This window comes from Talpa occidentalis, unplaced genomic scaffold, assembly GCF_014898055.3.
Source record: "Talpa occidentalis isolate TD23 unplaced genomic scaffold, MPIMG_talOcc4v2.1 talOcc4.10, whole genome shotgun sequence".
In the NCBI taxonomy this organism is placed as follows: Eukaryota; Metazoa; Chordata; class Mammalia; order Eulipotyphla; family Talpidae; genus Talpa; species Talpa occidentalis.
In genome coordinates this window covers 35,598,066-35,619,117 of record NW_023600993.1, presented here as the reverse complement: position 1 = coordinate 35,619,117, position 21,052 = coordinate 35,598,066, and the positions used below count along the sequence as shown (strand labels likewise).

Sequence of the window (21,052 nt, the reverse complement as noted above, 5' to 3'; positions counted from 1 at the left end):
CCCAAGGCTGAAGGACCAAAACAGGTGGCTCACTGGAGCTGGAAAGCTGCCACTTATGGCTGGATTCCTGTGCTGGCCTCTGCTGGCATCTACAGGTCACTGGCAGGACTGCAGGCACTTGTGGCCTTGGTCCCACCTCTAAGTGCCTGAGAGCCTTTCTTCTGCTAGCTTCCTGATAGGGGCCCTGCAAAGGTACCCCCCAACCCCACCCCCTGCCCCAACACACACACTAACATAGACACGTGGGCTGCAGTCCAGGCTCTTCAGAGCAGTAGCTCCTAGACAGTGAACACCTTCTGAGAGCAGTCATTGAGCTGGATGGAGGGTGAGAGGCCTCTGCCCTATCTCCTTGAGAGAACCTTCAAGCTAGAAGGCTTCAGTGAAGTAGGAGACCCTGATGATAACCTCAGTTTGTTGTACACCCTTATTTTGGGCTAGATGCTGGGTGGGGTGCTCTACCTGGGCATTCCATGGCCTGACTGAACTGGAGGAAGGAGCGCCATAACCATCCTGTATTCCTATACACAGACACACAAGATAAGAGAAAACCTGAGAGGTCAAGCAACCTACCCAATGTCAGCAGCTATCATGGCCTGACCCCAACCACTGAAGAACAACTTCAGGATCCAGCTCTCGCACTCAAACTAGGCTCTCCTATCATATGCCTCCCTGCCCCCGCCCATATCCACACATTTGAATATACTCACACACATTCACATATGCACATATAAATACTCACATTTGAGGTGATGATCACATGGACCCAGGACCTTTTACCCTGAGCCCCACTGAGAACCTGATCCAAGATCTCAGAGCCTTGGAGGAAAATCTGGAGGTTTCTGCTGCTTGGAGGCTGGAAAAAAGTCTCCCTCCAGAGGTCACTGGTTTGAACCAGGTGAGCCTGGAGCTGTGTGCTCATTCTGGACAAGCAGGGTCCCACTCATAAATAGAAAGCTAGACAACTACAACTGCATGTGAAGGCTGGTTCCTCGTCCCAGCCAAGAGCATCTCAGTGCATACCTTGGACTCTGAAGATATTTTCTGAAAATCAAGTTATATTACAATTGTTCCCAAAAATTTTTAATTGTATTTTAAAAATTGTTCTTTTTACTAAAAATTTAATTGTATAAGTAAAATTGCTTGTTATAATAAATTCAAACCATACAGAAATGTAAAATGTAAAAAGCAGTAGTGATGCTTCTTCCCTTACAGTCTCCATAATGCCAATACCAATGCTTATACAAGCACACACATTCCCAACATGGGTACATCAAATATTTTGTAACTGCTCCCTTAACTCAGGAGAGTGAGCATGCATGTTTCCCCTCAGTGTTCATGTTTCAGCAACCATCTGCCGTATTCACCTCCATATTGATGGGAAGATTCGGTATTTCAGATGGTTGAGCTAGAACAAGGGTGGCAGACTTTTCCATATGTTGCTCCATGATGGCTGTTTTTCCAAGGGGATGGGGATCAAGGCCTTTAGAAGGGGTCCAATGAGTATCTGGAGGCTGTGTTTATATGTGTGTACAGAATCCCCTCAACCCTAACACACACATGCACACACACATACACACATGAATTGTCTTTCAGGGAGAGGAGAGGCTGCACATGGTGAGAATATAGATACCAAATGAGTCAGACTTTGAGGAGGGCCCTAATTTGTATTCTTGTGATCCATTTTGTGATTGTTCTGGGTGAGCCAATCCTTGGGGCTTAGGGGGTTATTCCTGAATGGGAGGCTATGAGGATCTGGCAAGCGAAAAAAATGAGAAGAATTGCCACTGGGCGGCAGTGTGGGCCAGCAGTCAGAGCAGTGGTGGGTGGGGGAGCAGTCAGGACAGGAGAGGTGATGATGAGATGATCTAAGGGACCCACAACATCTGGTGCTGGCAGGCACCTGGGCAAAACTGGAGTACACCACTGTTGACAGCATGCATGTGAAATGCATAGATTCACAAAGGGTGGCTGGAAGGTAAAACCCTTGAGGCCCTTTACTTTACATACAAAACTACGCAACTTTCAAGGGGACACCCACAATGCTTGGATATTGACTGGCCTGAGAGCAGGGAATCTTCAGTGAGGAAACTGGATCCTGAAGGATGCTTAGGAGTTGGCACATCTCAGGTCCTAGCAAGGAAGTGGAGGAGGGGGTAGAGAGCTACGCTCCAAGGCCCAGTTAACTCCTTGCCAGTGTGAAATCTAGGGTATATTGTAACCTCTCTGTGCCTTAGTTTCCTCAGGCACAGATATGTGGAAGTAAGAAACAAAATGAGACTATAAATTGCTGACAGTTCCTGGCATGTAGTAAGCATCATTAGAGAGAAGGGGTAGAGTCTTAATGTAGAGAGCTTGGGAATTTTTTCCTTTTTTTTTTTTTTTAAGAATAATGCATACACTCTCCTCTTAGGGAGCTTAACATCTAGTTGCAGGCAAACTTTTTTTTTAAAGATTTATTTATTTATGCATACAAGAACTGGGGACAGGCCAGAGGTGGGGGCGGGGGAGGAAGTGAGAGGATTCACCAGAGACGGAGTGGGGAACAGAACAGGCAGATTGACTGAAATACACTGCTGAGGGGAGTCGTGGGCAAGTCGAGAGGTCTGCTGTACCATGTAGCTCCCTGGCCTGGGATCGAACTCATGCTGCAGTGGCTGCAAATAGCTTCATAGGTTGTGTCTTAACCCCTTGTGCCACCAGGGAGGCCTGAGAATTTTTTTTTTTTTAATATACTTTTTACAATGTTGTTCATTCTCCTCTCAGGTATAATCCCCATAAAATTACCACTACCAGAACACCTGTGAACCATCACCATAGTCTCTTGTGCTCTTCTCTCTCCTGTTTTGATCCCTCTCCCTCCCCCAGCTGAATGTTTCTGATTTATAGTTTGCCTGCCAATTTGTTTTTTTTCTCCTGATGCCTTGTTTGGTTTCTTCATGTTACTCCTATAAATGAAACCATCCGATATTTTTCTCTTTCTTTCTGACTTACTTCACTGAGCATAATCCCCTCCAGCTCCATCCATGTTGCTGCGAATGGTATGAGTTTATCTCTCTTGATTGGAAAGCTTGGGGTTTGAATCCACGGACACCCCGGCTCAAATCCTAGCTCTGTTGCTGGGTAGCTACAAAGCCCCTTTGTCTTCATAGTAATAGGGCAGTGGACAATTTTTGTTAGAAGGACAGCGTCCCATACAAGCTGAGTTCTTCGAGTACCCTAGTAATCAAAATGGGTACTGAGGTCACAACCACCTCCACCTCAAGAAATCAACTTCTGATTTACTCAGGAGGGGCTGTCAGGGCTACACTGAAGATCAACTTCCATTTAGGAAATTTACAGATAAATGGGTCCCCTGAAGTCATTTCTCATCTTAAACCAATAATTTTTTAAGGGCTTTGCTTTTGGGTCCCATCTTCCACCCCTTCCTGGGCAGGGCAAATTCAGCTCTGTGTGCCCTGGGCAAAGCCTGGATATTATTATTATTATTATTCGGGTCTCTGAACACTACCAGGTGTCTGTCAACTCTGCTCAGGGACCTGAAGCTCACCTTTCTGGGAACCTAGATCTAAACACTGGGCAGTGGGGGAGTGAACCCTGCCACCCCTCCAAATCCTTCCCTTCACACACATACACCTCATTCTAACCCAAGGGCTAGATGCTCCCTGATGTGCCCAGTGAACTGTGAAAAGATAGAGGGTTGAAGCATAAACTTCTCACTCCATTGGGATCAAATTCTGGCCCTGCTATTTCATAACAAGGAATTTTGTTCCCTGGGGCTCAGTTTTCTCATCTGCATAATGGGGACAATATGTAGTAAATGCTCCATGTAGATAAGAAGGGATAACACTGTTCTGCCCCCTTATTTTTATTACCCTACCTTCAGTTTATCTCTGGGTGTTTGGAGCTCCAGGTCTCTCTCCTGCATTTTGGGACGCTCGCCAGCCCAGAGATGCCCCTGGACTCTTGTGGGGTTAGCTGGGGGCTATCATCCCTCTCTGCCTCACCAAGTTGGTAATCACCTCTTCCTTGATTGGTGAGACAGCGGGCTTGGAATGGCCCTGGATGGCCGACTTGTGCTAAAGCTTGAGATGTGCTTTCACCTCCCACTCTGCCAGAGAAAACGTCCCCACCTGGATCCTTTTGAATGTGGTGGCTGCGCGCTTAACCCTCAGGGACTTGTTGGAATCTGGGGCCTCCCTCTTCTCCCCTTCCCTCCCCTAACAAATCTCTCCAAACCCCAACCCATGCCACCTCCAGTCTCACAAGAGTCCGGAGGGAGCAGGTGCGGCCCACACGGGGTCGCTGGCACACCAGACAGACCTCGCGGGGCAAAGGCCGGCTAGAGGAACAGACGCGCGTCCCAGCCCTCGCGCGGCCGCCGGTTCTAAGGAGAAATTGGGCGCCGGCCCCCGACGGAGAGGCGTGCCGGAAGGAAGTCCAAACCCGGGTCGGCAGAGCCCCAGCCCTTCCCCGGTCGGCTCCAACCCGGTCTTTCCCTACCGGCCTCTTGGACAAGCACCACCCCTCCCGGTCACGTCACTTTGAGCCCTTGTGCTGCCATTGGCCCTTACTGGCCGCTCGGCTCCGCCTCCTTCGCTGCGATTGGTCGGCGCGCTGGGCCCCGCCCTATTTTCCTGGAAAGTTCTTGGAAATCTATCAAAGGCGTTTCCTTAAGTGGCCCACAGCCCCAGACTTTGGAGTGGTCGCCCCCGCCCGCGCCCCTCCCGGGCCCGGCCGCGCAGCCTGCGGTTCTAGGAAGACGCTGCTTCCTGGAAGGGCTGGGACACAGAGGACAAAAGATTAGGACGCTCGCCCCGCCCTACCGGCCCGCCCCCTGCGCCCTCCCAGACCGCCCGCGCCGCGGCTTCTCAGTCCCGGCCCGCGGACCGTGCGCCCCGGGAGTCTGCCCTCAGCGCGATCCGCGCCCACTGCCCCCCGCAGCCTCCGCCGGCCCCTCGAGCCCAACTCCGGAGCTGCCGCTGCCGCTGCCGGGACATGGTCCTTTGCGTTCAGGGGTAAGCGCGACTCTCGGTCCCCACCCAGCCTCTGCGCCCGCACGCGGAAGAGTAGCCGCCTGGTGCCCGCTGCCGGTTACTGAGAGGGCTTAATGGACCGGAGGTGACCGAGCGCGGAAGGACCTTGGGTAGGGAAGCTGGGAGTAGGCTGGCAGCACAAGGAACACTGGTTAGACTACGCCTTGGTTCTGACTGGGGCAGACGGACACCCGCAGTAGCATGTCTTGGGGAGTGGGCCCCTCCAAATCATGGCTCACCTCCCCAGACCCCCTTCTGGCCCATAGTGCTCTAACCTAGGCTGTCGGCAACAGGATCTGCTGATGACCTTGGACTAGCCCCTGCCCCCGTCTGCCCTGTCATCCACACCAGCTACCAGCAATGGGGCGTCTTGGGAAGACAGTCTGAGTTCTCTGCCTCGTCCCAGACAGGCAGCTCTTGCGAGAGCCTGGGTTTGATCTGGCCCTGCCTGGAGCATCTCCACAATCTCTACCCCTCCTCTCAGCACAGCCTGGGTTGCAATGGAAGGAGGATCGTGGCTCCTACGTCTCTTTTCCAAGTTTCCCAAACACTAGCCATGGTGGGTGGGGGCTAATAAGACAGAGTCTTGCCCTCAGCTGAGCATTCTTGGCACATTCCTTTGACTGATAGCCTCAAACAAGTCTAGTGCTTTCCAGACAGATCTGATAGGAGCTCAGAAAACTCTAGGGAGAGAAAAAGGAGCTGAAGTGGGTTCTCCACACCCAGGCAGAGCTGGGCATCCCAGAGACTGACTTATCAAAACTGGCAAGGTACCTAGTGAGGAAGGGTGGAAGGTGGGGCAAGCCTCAAAGTGTCCCTTGCTCTGAGCAAGAAAGAGACTTAGAAGTGCTAGAATGATTGTACTCCTGTGTAGCTCTAATTGTCTCTAGCCTCTGAATTTTGGGACTCCTGAACACCCCCTCCACTGCCAGCGCCCCCAAATTGAGTTCCTGGAAGGGCTGGGACACAGAGGACGAAAGATTAGGATGTGGGATTCTGGAATCCCATATTCTCTTTCCCTTTGAAGGCCCCCTTGGAACCTCGGGGCTAGTGTTGGGTGTTGAGGAGCAAGATTTTTAAGACTTTCATACATACAGAGCCACAGGCCAGTTGGTGCCCTCCTGGGGTAGAGAGCAGGGATTCTCAATTGTAGGTTTAGGCTATGAGCTTTGCTGAGGAGACACCCCCCCACCCCAGCCCAGGGCTGAATTTTCCCCAACTGGCATGTGTCCCAGGTGGAACTGACACACTGGGTTCCACAGCAGGCACACACATGTACAGGGCTACCCACACCTGAAACACCAGCCACCACCCCCTCCATGGTGATGACATAGCCGTGGGCACACCCCTCTCCATATATACAGTCTCTCATCTGGAGTTTGTGGGGACCCATATAGCCCACATGTGTCCTGCTAAGTTGTTTGAACATGGCCACCCTCAGAAGCTTTGGTCTAGCCTAAGCTAGCCATCCACCATGCTGCTGGAAGTTTCCTGGGCCTGAATTGAACTCTGGACCCCCGCAGGAAGTTCACTAGCCAGTTTCTTGGAACTTGGCCTTTAACTCTCTGAGTGAGATTCCAGAGCTCCCAAAGTACTTGAGCAAAAGTGGGTGTGAGAAAATAATGAGCAGACTCTGGTCTTATGGCCTCTTCTCCTGAGTGGGCCCTGATTTGTCAAAATCTTCTAAAGGTCACCTATAACCTATACTGTCAGACCTGGCTCTTACCCACTTCTCTGCCTCATAAGCAATACTCAGCACTCTTTGCCTATGTTGTCATCTCTACCTGGAATGCCTTCCCCCTATTCCTTCCTTTGACCTGACAGCTTCTGTGCATGACCAGGCAGTTGCTGACTCCCCCATGATACCCTTTGCTTTTAGGGCTTTGGGTTATAAATATTCTTTGTGGGCAAGGCCCATGGCTTCATCTTGGCTTCCTGAGGCCCAACAGGGACTGGAATTAGAACTGAGGCCTGAAAATGTGTTTTGTGAGGACTGAGAGAACACTTACCTCTGTGGTCTCTTCCTTGGGAACTAGGATCATACACTGCCCCCCCTCCCAGGATTACTATGCTGGGTGGGCTTCCCCTAGAGGAAAACTACAGCTGAGATTGGGGCTGGTTTAGCAACTAACGCTAGCCAGCTAAGAATATGGCTGAACCTCTCAGTATCTGAGCTGGCAGGACCACTCCATTGAAGGCAGGGAGACTGAGGCCTAGTGAAGAGCGAGATTTGTATAATATCATAGGGCATAGTAGGCTGGCTTGCTAGCATGGGATCTGGAATGCTGGATGAGGACCCTGCTCTTTTGTGGGCGCTCGTATTTATGGGAGGTGGAACTTTTCAGTGCCTTTAGATGCCACTGTCCACACCTCAGCTAGGAGGGGCAGAGAACAGGATGGGAGATTGACCTGTTTGGGAAGATTATTCTAGTCTATAAGCCCTGGCCAGTGTGGACCCAAGTTTCTTCAACAGACTTTTCAATCTACGAGGAGACAACATGACCTCAAGTCTCCTACCATAATCTTGGCACCTCTCTGGAGGACCACACACAGGCCCATCCCATGACTCAACCAGAACCAGTGCCATTTAATCAGCCCACCTCAGCCAGGAGGGCACCAATGTAAAACTGCTTTGTAGTGGGTCCTATCAGTGTGGTGGGACACCAAATGACTACCGTGAACTAGAAATGCCAATAGGGAATGATCTGTGTTTTTGATTGATATAAAATAGAGAAAGAGATTAATTGCTGATTAATAAATATAGGAGGTTAAAAAAGTCTTTTTCAAAAGAGGACCCATATATGGGAGAAGTAAACAAGGGGCCTTTTTTTTTTTTTAAGATTTATTTATTTATGCATACAAGAACTAGGGTACAGGTCAGAGGTGCGGGGGGCCGGGTGAGAGGATTCACCAGAGACAGAGTGGGGAACAGAACAGGCAGATCAACCAAAGTATACTGCTGAGGGGAGCAGCGGGCAAGTCAGGGAAGGTCTGCTGCGCCATATGGATTGCTTCCTGGCTGGCCGGCAATTGAACTCATGCTGCAGAGGCTGCGGATAGCTTCATAGGTTGCGTCTTTTATTTTTTTTAAGTTTTATTTATTTATGCATACAAGAACTGGGGTACAGGCCAGAGGCGTGGGGGGTGAGAAGATTCACCAGAGACAGAGTGGGAAACAGGACAGGCAGACTGACTGAAATACACTGCTGAGGGGAGCAGCGGGTGAGGCAGGAGAGGTCTGCTGCGCCATGTGGGTTTCTCCCTGGCAGGCCAAGGATCGAACTCTTGTTGCAGAGGCTGCGGATAGCTTCATAGTTTGTGTCTTAACCCCTTGCGCCACCGGGGAGACCCTTCATAGGTTGCGTCTTAACCCAACAAGGAGACTTTTGTGTTGACAAGTGAATGCTGGGGTAGTAGTGTCATTGCCCGTGGGAGAGCAGAGGGGAAACTGAGGTTCATAGTGAGATAGACTAGCCAGTCTAGAGTATAGGGAATCTGGAAATGGGGGGAACACAGGGCCTCTACTCACTTTCCATCCATTTCCCTCTAGACCTTGTCCTTTGCTGGCTGTGGAGCAGATTGGGCAGCGGCCCCTGTGGGCCCAGTCCCTGGAACTGCCTGAGCCAGCTATGCAGCCTTTACCTGCTGGGGCCTTGCTGGAAGAAGTAGCAGAGGAGACTCCAGCCAGGCCAGAGAGTGAGCCCAAGGAACTGGACCCCGAAGAGGATCTGCTGTGCATAGCCAAGACCTTTTCCTATCTTCGGGAATCTGGTGAGTCTGAGGAGGGAGGTTGGCCTTGCCCTGGGAAGTCTGATGGGGAAGCATAGCCTGCCTGTAGATTCTGATTAGAGAGGCATGATCCTGCATAGGAGAATCAGATGGGGAAGAAACAGGCTCCCCAAGGGAAGTGTGAAAGAGGAGGCAGAGGTCTGCCCTACCCTGAATTGGTGCCCTCAGTTAATTTCCATTGTGACCAGTCTCTCGGCTTCCTCTCCACTTGCCTAGGCTGGTATTGGGGTTCCATTACGGCCAGCGAGGCCCGGCAACACCTGCAGAAGATGCCAGAAGGCACATTCCTAGTCCGTGACAGCACTCACCCCAGCTATCTGTTCACGCTGTCAGTCAAAACCACCCGTGGTCCCACCAACGTGCGCATTGAGTATGCCGACTCCAGCTTCCGCCTGGACTCCAACTGCCTGTCCAGGCCGCGCATCCTGGCCTTCCCAGATGTGGTCAGCCTTGTACAGCACTATGTAGCTTCCTGTGCTGCTGACACCCGAAGCGACAGCCCTGACCCTGCCCCCAGCCCGGCCCTGCCTACTCCTAAGGAAGATGCTCCCAGTGACCCAGCACTGCCTGCCCCTATGGCCACTGCTGTGCACCTAAAACTGGTGCAGCCCTTTGTGCGCAGAAGCAGTGCCCGAAGCCTGCAGCACCTGTGCCGCCTTGTCATCAACCGTCTGGTGACCGACGTGGACTGCCTGCCACTGCCGCGGCGCATGGCTGACTACCTCCGACAGTACCCTTTCCAGCTCTGACCCAGCCGAGCATTCACCTTGCCCCACCCAGCCATACCATGGAGGGGACACGGGCCCCAGCTGTACGTGGGCTCCCACTATCTCTCCAATTATCCTGGTGCCTGCATGCATCTGGCAGCTGGATCAGGAAGAGCCAGAGGAACAAGGCTGGGGGCGAGGGGTAGTGCGAAATTTCATAACTTGGAGGTCGTGCTCCCAGTTCCCCTATAGTTCCACGTGGTAAGCCATGTGTCAGAAGAAAGGGAGATAGGCAGGACCTTGTCTCACCCTGTGGGCTGGGCCTGCCCTGGCCTCCTGAACTGTACAGACTTTCCCAGCCTGGTTTTTCAGTCCACAGGGTGGGGCAGGTCCCCTCCTTCCAGCTGGCCTCTCTGGATAGCAGCCAGAGAACTGAGGTTGATGGTGGCAGTCCCCTGGTAGGGGAGCAGGCCAGACTGGGGAGCTGCACAGTAATACAGTATTTATTTATTTATTCTTGTTGGCATTGGTCTTGGGATCAGCCAACCCCACCTCCCTGCCCTGACTGCTGAGTGTTCAGAGACCTCAGCTTCTCTGGTTCCTCCCTTTGGAGAGCCCATCCTGAGATGTGTAGCTGAATCCGAGGCAGACCTGGATGTCCTGGAGCTGACCCACCCACCTGTGAATTTGTCCTCTTCTGCCCCCAGCCCGGTTTTAGGAGGATGGGCCAATGGACAAGAATATGGAGCAAAAGTATATGCCTCCAGCAGAGCCTGCTGCCTACCCCTTTGCAGGGCAGAGCCCTGTCTGTAGAGAGCTGGTCTCGCTGTGGCTCAGGTCCTGAGGGAGTGTGTGTGTGTATGGCAGGAAGGGGGGTGCTAGTTCTAGGGCTGCTGACCAGCCCTCCTGGGTCCACTTCCTGGCCGGGAAGTTACCTGCACGTGAGATAGGGAAAGAAATACAGATCTGATAATACTTTATAAAATAATTATTATAGCAGAAAAACAGTTTGGTCATCTTTTTTCTTCCACTGACTTTTCTTAATGACAATAAAATTGTACCTTTTGTTTATGGAGCTGTCGGTGGGGCCTCTTTTGAGTTCTGTCCACCATTTGTCCTCTTTGATGTTATTATCGTTATCCCCCACCTTATGTCTGTGTCAGCCGAGGCCTTACGTGGCTGAGCAGGCTGTGTTTGGGAAGGCGGGTGTACTGACTGAAGGCTGGAGGGGCAGGAAGCAGTCTTTCTCCTCTCAGTTTCTCTGGGAGATGGCAGGCAGGAAGGTAGAGTTCAGCTGAACTGCCTGCAGAGTTACCGCCTGGGCCCTTTCCAGGTACAGGGCAGTGACAAAGGGGCGCCTCACCTGAGAGCTGTGTAAACAGGGGATGCCAATTAAAGATTGAAAGTGGAGAATTCTGGGGGAGGGATGCTGTGGCCCACTCCCGGGGCAGCATCTTTTGAGGTAAGGAGGCCAACAGTCAGAGAAGTCCGGACGGGTCTCTCAGGGAGAAGGTACAGGAAGTGTGAAGATCCCAGGGCGTGATTGGGAAGCTCATATTCCTGACCACAGGGAGGTTTCAGGAGGCCTCATTCTATGCAGAGGGGCAAAACAGTTGAGTGGGGGACAGTGGCCAGTAAACTGGCAGGTAGGCCTAAAGTTGGAGCTGTTAATGTTCTGGCTGAGTCTGGCTGGGGTTGGGGGAACCTCTCTTCCCACTCAGGCCCTTGCACACCAGAAGTGGGTGCAAGAGCTCTCTCTACTCTCTGATGAAATGGAAATGAAAACTCTTCATTATCTCATGGTCTGATTTTAGAACACTTCAGCTCCTGGAATGCCGCTGTATCCTGAAGTTTTTGGCACCTTTGCCTGAATGCCACACAGAAAAGCTCCTCAGAACCTCATTCATAGCCTCTGACCTTTATTTTGGAAATGGTTCTAACCATCCTCTTTTCTAAGTCCTTAGACAAATGAGAAGAGGCAAATGCTGGCAGATTGAGAGCAGGAAGCTATGAGGAGTGACATGTTGATGACAAGAAGGAGGCAGGCAAGGATAAAAAGAATTATGAGGCCCGGGACACGGGGACATGGAGATAATTGTGGCAAAAATGGAGCTGATTTGGGGTGAGATTGAGCAAGATGTGGGTGAGGGAGTGAGGGCTTTCTTCACCAGGAATGATGCCCAGGCACAGGTGTCTAGCTTGGCACCTTCCCTGTTGCTGGCTGCAGGACCTGACAGCACGTCTTCCAGGTCACCCTGGCCCTGCCAGGGATGTCGTGCTTCTTTGGTTCCTCATTCCTTCAGCATGAATCTCATCCCTCTGTGACTCTCAAAATGCCTGAGATGACCCCTCCATCCCCACATCTGAGTCATCTCCTATATGGGCGGCAGACACAGAGGGCCACCAGAGGCAGGCTGTTCCCTCACTGGTGCCATGACCTGGACAAAAAGTTGCTGTCGGAAGAGGAAGTGCAGAAAACTCTATTGACACAGAAAGGCAGATGTCTCCAGGTGCCTGCTAGGTGCTGGCACTGGACAAGGACTTTTATACCTCATGAGGTGCTCACCACCTGGGAATAGGTCTAAATATTACCCATATTCCATGGATGAGAAAACTGAGGCCCAGAGAGGGCAAAGGACTAGTTGAAGAAATGTTACCAAAAAAAAAAGAAGTGAGTTACAGAGCTAACCCTGAGGCGTCCTGATTGCCCAGCTGCCCCTGGACTGCCACATGGTGGGTGATAGCCTCCAAGCAAGTTACTCATGGACACTGTATTATACCCCTGCCTCCTTGCCTGCTAAAGGCTCTGGGGTCATTGGCCTGCCCATCAGGGTTCTATCCACCCTCACCCTTGGCTGAGCTCAAGCCAGCATCAGATCTGACCTGGGGAGTGGCTGCCAGCCACTTCTGACCCCTGACAGTTTTTCTGCTTCAATCTTCTTTTCATATTTCCCTATCAGGGGAGTGAGTGGTGCAGCCTAGAACAGGAGCAGTGGAGAGTGTGTCATGGAGCCTGAGACCCAGTCAGAGACCCTGTCTAACAGCTCCAGACAATGCAATCAACTCTGGCATGCCCTGCCAGATCTGGCCACAGAGAAATAGGAGAGCTGTCTAGTGGATGCAGGGGACCCTACAACCGACAGGCAGGAACAGATGGTGGCTGTGCACCCATCAAGTTTTCTGGCACACATGCTCCTGGGCACCAAATGGACCAGAATCCATCTGGGGACACAGCAAAGAACAAGACAGTCATGGTCCCCATCCTCAGGAGGCTCCTGGGCTGGTGGGTGAGAGACAAACAAGTGAACAGGACAAGTTTTGAGAGTGTAAAGAGAGCAAAGTAGGGGCAGGGCAAATGTGGCTTTGGGTTTGGGGACACTGTCACAGCTGAGGGGCAGGGAAGCATAGTGGCATCAAGCCTGGACGGCTGAGCAAAGAACAGAAGTTGGCTATGCAGACAACTTCGGGAAAGGCTCTGAAGCAGGGACATACTTGGCATGATCAGAAGGAAGGAAGGAGTCAGGCATGGCTGCCCGGGCGGGCTAAGGGACAGACGAAGGGTGGAAAGGCAGAGGGGCCATGGATTTCATTCTGGTGTGGTGGAGGTTCTTGGGCCTCTAGAGTTTAACAGGGAAATGTGATGACCTAATACTCATTTCAAAGGGGTGAACCTGTGAGCTGGGTGAGAATGGACCCAGGAGGCCTTGGGGACAGGAAGTCAGAAAGGAATTTTGAGAAGTCTAGGCTATGGTGGGGAGCAGGAGAAGATGAAGGCTGCAACTTCATTATCCTGGGTACTGGGTGGGGTTTGTGCCCCTTGAGTTCTCCCTGAAGCCTCGCAAGCCAGAGGAGGCTGTCCCCATTGACAGCTGCAGAGGTAAGACTGAGAGAAGTGGTAGCTTTTTCAGGGTTGCGCATGTTGCAAAGAGCAGAGTCAGGGTTCAAGCCCTGATTTGGGACCTTGTACATGTAACCACCACTCTGCTCTGACATACAAAAGCTGTGGCACCACAGGGTACTGAGGGCGTGCAAAAGGGGTGCGAGTTACACCAGGGCTTTCTGGAGGAGGAGGACTGGAGCTGAGCCAGGCCAGGGCAGCTAGGGGAGAGGCTGACCCTGTATAATGTCTCTCCCTGGGCTCAGTGCCCCGAGGTCATCTCGTTTCCTCTTATTCATGAAGTTCTTGCAGGGGTGCTTAAACCATCACCACTGAGAATTCTCACCTCCCCTGGATCTGTGGGAGCCCTGCACCTGGGACTAGTTTTTAATCTGCCAACTCAAGAAATCCTGAAATGCTGAGGCAGTGTGGGGCCAGAGCAGAGCTGGGCAGGCGCCTCTCACCTATGGGAACCCTCTTGACCTGTTTAGCTGCCCAAGGAAGTGGAGGGGCAAGGGTCCTGAAATAAGGCTGACCAGGAGAGTCAGAGGACTTTGGGTACCTTACAAAGGGTCCTCTTCCTCCAGGAGAAGTGGATCCAGTGCAGGCCTGGGCAGCTCTTTCGCACCAACCTGTTATACCAGTTTTACTATGAAGCAGGTTTAAACTTTGCCAGAAATTCAGCAACCTCCCATGGTGAATGCATCATCCCCAACCCTAACTCAGGGTCCAGAGCTCCTTCCCCAGATTATACGGCATAGCCTGCTACCCAAAAGGTCATTGCATGGCCTCTCTGCGTAGCAGGCTGGGGCTCCCATATCTGAAACTCTTGATATAAGGGGACCCGGGTGATTTAATTCTGATTAGCACCCCCTTGCTCCCTATCTTTTTTTTTATTAAAGATTTATTTATTTTTATGCAAGAGCTGGGGTACAGGCTAGAGGCACGGGAGGGTGAGAGGATTCACCAGAGACAGAGTGGGGAGCAGAACAGGCATATGAACCAAAATACACTGCTGAGGGGAGCAGCAGGCGAGACAGGAGAGGTCTGCCGTGCCGTGTGGGTAGCTCCCTGGCTGGCCGGGAACTGAACCTGCGTCACAGAGGCTGCGGACAGCTTCACAGCGCTGCTCTCCATCCGCTGCACCACCAGGGGAGGCCCCTTGCTCCCTGTCTTACCCCCACCTTTCCCCTCCAGTCTAGATTGTGTGACATGGCCTTTGTTCTGGGGAATTGCCTTCAATCTCATCGAACCTTAGGAGATTCAGTTGGCTATGAAATGAGGAGAGAAACAGGATCTCTCCAAGGGGCAGGGGGACCGAGGAGTATTTATGGGGTGATGTGAGGAGCATCTGATAGGGTTTAACCTGGCAGCTGCTGCACCTCTCATTGTCCATTCTTTTTTTTTTTTTTAAGATTTATTTATTTATACATACAAGAGCTGGGGTACAGGCCAGAGATGCAGGGGGGTGAAAGGATTCACCAGAGACAGAGTGGGGAACAGAACAGGCAGACTAACGGAAATACACTGCTGAGGGGAGCAGCGGGCAAGACAGGAGAGGTCTGCTCGCCATGTGGGATGCTCCCTGGCTGGCCGGGGATCGAACCCGTGCTGCAGAGGCTGCAGATTGCTTCATAGTGCCATGCTTAACCCCTTGTGCCACCAGAGAGACCCCTTATTGTCCATTCTTTGTCCATTGTTTTCATTCCACTTGAAGTGAAATGGACCAGTCAGGTGTTAATGTCCCTCCCCCCACTCTCTACACCCCACCCCTGTCCCCATAGAAGATGCAGGGGAGCTGGGCTGGAACTCCAAGTAGCCCCTCTCCCCATCAGTTCTGAAACTGTCCTCCAAGCTTCAAGCTGCCCTAAGCACCATGTGTTGCTCGATGCATTGGGTTCTAGTTCTGATGAACAAATCCCTTGGTCTGGTCTCTACATTGGGTCAGAGTGGGGGCAAGGCCAGTTCAACTTTCTAGTGACTTCTTTCCCAACTCCAGTAAAGGTGAGGCCATCCACTATCTGTGAAGGAGGTCTCCCTCACACATGTTACTCTTAGCCTCGGTGGTCTGTGCCCTGAGGAGTGAGTTACAGTGAGGAGGTAAGCTGGCCAGGTACCTCTGGGTCAGCCCCATTTCAAAGATGCTCACCTGAGATGCAGAGAGGCAAAGTAGCTTGTCATCAATCACCAGGGAGGGATTGGGCATATGGAATTGGAGTCTAAGGCTTTGAATCCCAGACCAGGGTTATCTCCCTCAACTTAGAACTCTTGAACTAGAGTCTGCTGCCTGCTCCCCGGCAGTGTCACCTGGTTTAGGACCCCTCAGGCACCCAGTGCCCAGTCCGATGCTTTATTGCCTCCTCGACACACCTCCACTCTCCTGCCTTGGAAACAACCCCCACACTGACTCCCAGCCTATGGGTCTCCAAGTCTGTCCACCTTGCCCTAGTTCCTCCCAAGCAGCCCTCCTGCTGCTCCCCATGGCTTCCTTGCTCAGATCTAGCCTTACCATTGCTAACTCAGCTGACTAGACCATCCTGATGCCCCTTACTACCCACCTCCATCTCCAGAGTGAGGTCCTTACCAGCTAAGCTTTACCCCTACCTTCCCCCATTTAATGATATTCACAGATACCCCCCATATCTTGTCAGTGCCTTACCCTAGGCTCCAGGATGTGGCTTCCCAAACTGCCACGCCGTTCCATGCCAACAACCCACGACATTGAGTCATTCTCCTGGAATGTTCTTCTACCTCACTTCTGCAGGGTAAACTCTTACTCATCCTACAAAGCCCAGCTCAAACACTCCTTTTCTGAGAAGCTTTCCCTAACTTCCCCAGCATTTACTCACAGGCACCTACTGCATTCTGAGGAATCTTCCTAGAACCCAAGTTTTCCCTAGTCTCTTCAGCTTGGGGAGAAGAAAACATATTTTCCACAACAGATTCAAAATCATCATTCTTTGGTTTCTTGTGAAATCTGTTTCTCTGTCTCTGTCTCTGTCTCTCTCTCTCTCTCACACACACACACACACATACACACACACACACACACACACACACACACCATGCTTCCCATGACAGATCCATGAAAGATAGTGGATGACCTCATCTTTACTGGGGTTGGGAAAGAAGTCACTAGAAGGTTGAACTGGCCTTGCCCCCACTCTGGCCCATGCAGAGACCAGACTAAATTATTTGTTCACTGGGACTAGAGCCCAAGGCATTGGGTGATAAGTGGTGCTTATGGCAGAGAACTGAGCTTGGAGGACAGTTTCAGAACTGATGGGGCAAGGGGCTGCTTAGAGTTCCATCCCAGCCTCCCTGCACCTTCCATGGGGATAGGGAGGGGGTATAGAGGGTAGGTGGATATTAACACCTCACTGGTCTGGTGTCACAGACCAATTGACTGATTGTGTTTGAAGAGGCACGTTAACTTAGTAGGAAGAACATAGAGAGGTTTCTAATCTCAGTATTCCAGCCCCAAGTACTCTGGGACTGCAGAACCTCGGTTTTCCCCATCTGTCTAACAGAGATAGCAGTAGTGCCTATGGCATGAGGTGCTTAAAAAGTGGCTGAATCTGGTTTTGGGAGAACAGGGAGTGAGTGGAAGCTAACACTGACCTACGAAGAAGAGAAGCAGCATGCCTCGGGCAGGGAGAGCCATATTGGTGCGGCCAAAGCTTCATGCTCAAAGGAAAGACAATTGCTTCTGTGACCCCGGAGTGGCTGAAGCAGGCAGGGCAGGGGGTGTAGGAACTTGGGACTGCCATGATTCCTTCCCAGGAAGTCCCCTAAAGTTACCCTACCACTGATCCCACTGGTGAGATTTAGACCCCGATAGTGTGACTACAGGGGAAGTGGTACCCACTAATGTTCCTGAGGCAGAATCCTGCTGCAGGGACTTTCCCCACACCCAGAGGAGCCAGACTGAGCCCTTCCTGTCACCAGAGCTGGGCACGTCCTCCATCAGAGGTGAGGGTTTCACTCAAAGTCTGGGTTGGACCAAAGCTTTGTTCTTAAAAGTACCTCTCAGCCCCCAGCTTCCTCCCAAGAAGTAACCTCAAGGCACCCCTCCCCCAGCCCTACATCTAAACACCGTCACTGTGTGTGTGTTTGCGTGTGTATGTAGAGAGTGAGTTGACCTTTCCACTTGGCCAACATTCCTGTTTTTCTAGCTCCTTTGGGTGTATGGCCACGGCAGGAGTTGCAGCTTGGAGAGCAGGTTCCCAGGAAATTTTTTCCCTGAAGCCCCAGAGACATGGAGCCCAAGGACACACCAAAAGCTTATCCAAAGCGAGCTGGGTTCCCAGGGCAGTTAGTGCAAGTAAGAGACAAGGAGGGGCCTCCTAGCAGAGAGCACCTGAGTGCCTGTGGGGCTTGCCCCTGGCATCCTGGACAGCTCTGCATTGTCAGCCTGGCATCCGGTGGGCTGAGCTCAGGCCGGAAAGCTGGGTTATCCTGGGTGGGTTGCTTTATCGCTCTGAGCCAGGCGTGGCTCAAAGCCGCCCCAAAGTCTTGGGTTTGCGTTCAGACAATCAGCTTGCTAGCTTCCGGCCCCCAGACATGCCCAGAAGAGGTCTCTACAGCCCTATGTCTCTTCACTCAGAGTCAGCAGGTGCCCGAACAGGGCTGCAGGCTGTGGGGCAGTTAGCACTCCCTCTCAGCATCTTGACAATCACCCCCTTTCTTCTCTGGGTCTCAGTGTGTAAGCCGGGAGGGTGCTAGGATCCAGGAGGATCCCTCAGCCTTGCAGAGGGCAGGGAAGGCCTGGTGCAGCACCCCTGCCTCCACTCTGGGTGAGGTGTTTTCACTAGAATTGCAGCAGCTGGAGGCCTCTTCCCAGGAAGAGCAGAGTGCCTCTTCCAAGAACTCAGAGGAGGCCTGCAGGCAGGGAAGGGGGGAGCTGGGGAGTTAATTTTAAACCAAACAGCCTTCAACGCTTCTCAGGAACTGGTTGCTCAACTTGATCTGGCAGGTCCCAGGCGGGTAGGCAGGCCTGGTGCCAGCTCAAAGGTGGTGGGGGTAGAAGACACACCCCAGAGAGGGAGGCCCAGTGACCTTGAGGGAAGTTGGGCGATGTCCTTGCCCAGGAACCAAGGCTGTCACTCCAACCTCCACCTACCAGACCCAATTTACTGGGTGTGTGTGGGAGGGGAGGAGGGGTGACTTCCTCTGTCCTAACCAGACAAGGTGATGTTATAACAAAGTTAATAATTCAAGTGTTCCTTCCTTCCCAGGGCCCCAAGATAGATTGTCCCATTGCTCTCCCTCCTCCTCCTCAGAACCTACCACTCCGGTCCCCTGGTGTGTCCTTCTGGACATTATCACACTGGGTAATGAGGCGAGATTAAGGCCTGGGCTGTTTGCCTATGGGATGGGACCCTGCGACGTCAAACTACAGTGGAGAGGAAGAGGTAACAGGTAGAGTCCAGCAAGCTGGTAAAAATTCTGGCCCCCCAAAATGAGTCTCCCGTGTGTACAAGGAGCCTCTGAACTGAACTCACCAGGTTGCTCTCCATGGCTGGCCAAGAGTCAAGGCATCTACACACACTGACCTCCTGACCCCCACCCAGTGTGGCCACCCCCTCAGCTAACAACCTGCGTCTACCTCTCTGAGAGGTCCCTACAGACACCCCACTTAGGGTACCTCCTCCTCCACTATGCCCACTGGCCACCCAATGAGACCTCAGCAGCCCAGGTGGGGCAAGGTCTACATTCTAAGAAAGGATCCTGAACAAGTGGTGCCAGGAGATGCAGTTCTTGGAACCAGCCCCACAGAGCAAGGAGACACTTCCTGGAACCTGCGGGCACACCAGGGAGAGGGAATTAGAGGATGGGCAGTGACCTGGGGGGTGGGGGTGGGGTGCTGAGGCCTCAGTTTGGGTCCTTGCCTCCCAGAAAAAGCATCAGGTGCTTTCTTAGACTCCTCCATCTGTGTGCTGAGTCTGCTGGGTCTCTACAGGCTCTGCCAGGGCAGAGCTCCTGTACAGCAATGGTGGTACCCTGAGTCTAGTCCAGCTATGGGCACTAGAAACAGTAGGGCAACAAGAAGACATGGTGCCTGGGAGAGGGGCAGTGTGCAGGCGTGGGTACACAGGTGAAAGAGGGGTGTTGAATATGAGTGTATGGCACAGGCTGGTGAGCAGTCAGTAGTATGAAGGGAGGGTAAGGTGGGGTCAGTAAGACCAGGCCTCACTCATCGAACCTCCCTCACTGATGGACAGGCAGCCTGTGGCCAGGATGCCTTCACTCCTTCAGGTCAGTCTTTTCCCTATCAAATCATCCCCTCAGATCCCTGTCCCACAGCTGGGGTACAGGCATCAGGTCACCCAGAGTAGCTGCAGCACGGCTGCCCAGCTGCACAGTGTCGAGCATGTATCTGGCCTGGTGGAGCCTCCAGTTTTTCCATCTGGAGAACAGAAGAGATGCTGCAAACAAGTGGGCACTGAGCCCAGGTATGGCTCCTGGTGGTCCTCAGAAGCCCCCATGTCTAACTCTGAGTTAGAACCCTGTTACACTTTGAGGGAGTGGCCATTGAGTGATCTGTCATAGGGTTCCAGGGTCATCACCCTCACACCAGGGGCCTTGAAGTCTAGCTTGTGGGGAGAAAATAGGGACAAGTCAGGCAGAGAGGGGAAGTAAGGGCTGGATGGCCTTGGGGCAGCCTTTTAACTACTTAGGACCAGTTTGCTTTCAGAAGAATGGAGAGCCATCCCTGGCCAAAGTTTGACAGAGGTGTGGGCAGGGCCTTGCCTCTCCCCTCATGCCCAGGCTGATTCCATGGCTCTCACTGAGCTTAGTTCCAAGTCTGCTACCTGCTCACCTTCACCATGTTATAGAGAAAGGGGGCTGCTAGTTCATCCTCCAGTGGCCAGTCCTGGGATTGAGAAAGGCTGAGACTCAACATCTGGTGGGGGCTGCGGGTGGGGCTATGACAGAGAGATCCTCTGACCCCAGCAGGAGCACAGATGGGGCAGCCTGGGGACAAAGCTTAATGATGAGCATGCACTCTGGAGAGTGGATTCTCTGGGACTACCTGAGGCAGCTGGGAGTGGGTGGAAATGCTGCATTCTCTGTCATGTGGATGCTCCATCACTCCGACAGGCTGAACTTAATTGAAAATTACCTGCTGGGGGGGACTAGACCTGGGGTCCACCCAACCTGAGTGGGAAGAGCCACTCGGTGACTTCTATAGGGATTGCAGCGGATGATGCCACAGGTGGTTCCAGAGCCAGACAACCTATGTGACTTGAGCAAATCACGAATCCTCTCTGAGCCCCACTCTGGAAAGACAGGATGATGTTATCACGGATTTTCCTTTCTCCCTGGGGTCTCCTCCACAGATCACATCCCACCCCTCTAGCTCTCCTTGACCATGAACCCATATAAATACCAGTTCCAGATGCACTCTTTCTCTGGCCCTTATTGTTGCATGGAGTACCTGTGGCCACATCTGCTTTTTCCCAGGAATGCAGGCCTTGACGTTTGCAGCAAAGGATAAATGGGGCCCATTTGACAGAATCAAATTATTTTAAAATCATGTATCGAGCTACAAACTGCTAATAAGATGGATTCTATCCTCCAACTCAACAAATAAACTTTCATAATAATAAAAGCTGTGTAAATCTATGTTGCAGAGTGATTTA

The 21,052-nt window shown here is 52.3% G+C and overlaps 1 protein-coding gene across 1 annotated transcript; it reads left to right on the top strand.

Annotated features, from left to right (window-relative positions):
* Positions 1-4,876: 4,876 nt before the first annotated feature.
* CISH (cytokine inducible SH2 containing protein) lies at positions 4,877-14,183 on the top strand. The gene is made up of 3 exons (XM_037529798.2): positions 4,877-5,015; positions 8,584-8,804; positions 9,039-14,183. Exons 1-3 carry the CDS (start codon positions 4,996-4,998, stop codon positions 9,569-9,571), a joined length of 774 nt encoding a protein of 257 aa, XP_037385695.1. The 5' UTR covers positions 4,877-4,995; the 3' UTR covers positions 9,572-14,183.
* The last annotated feature ends 6,869 nt before the right edge of the window (positions 14,184-21,052 follow it).

Bases quoted from the DNA above. Each gene is read 5' to 3' on its own strand.
- CISH (XM_037529798.2), top strand. From the start codon at position 4,996: ATGGTCCTTTGCGTTCAGGG. The intron at 5,016-8,583 runs GTAAGCGCGACT...ATTTCCCTCTAG, and splicing joins ATGGTCCTTTGCGTTCAGGG to ACCTTGTCCTTTGCTGGCTG. The intron at 8,805-9,038 runs GTGAGTCTGAGG...CCACTTGCCTAG, and splicing joins TTCCTATCTTCGGGAATCTG to GCTGGTATTGGGGTTCCATT.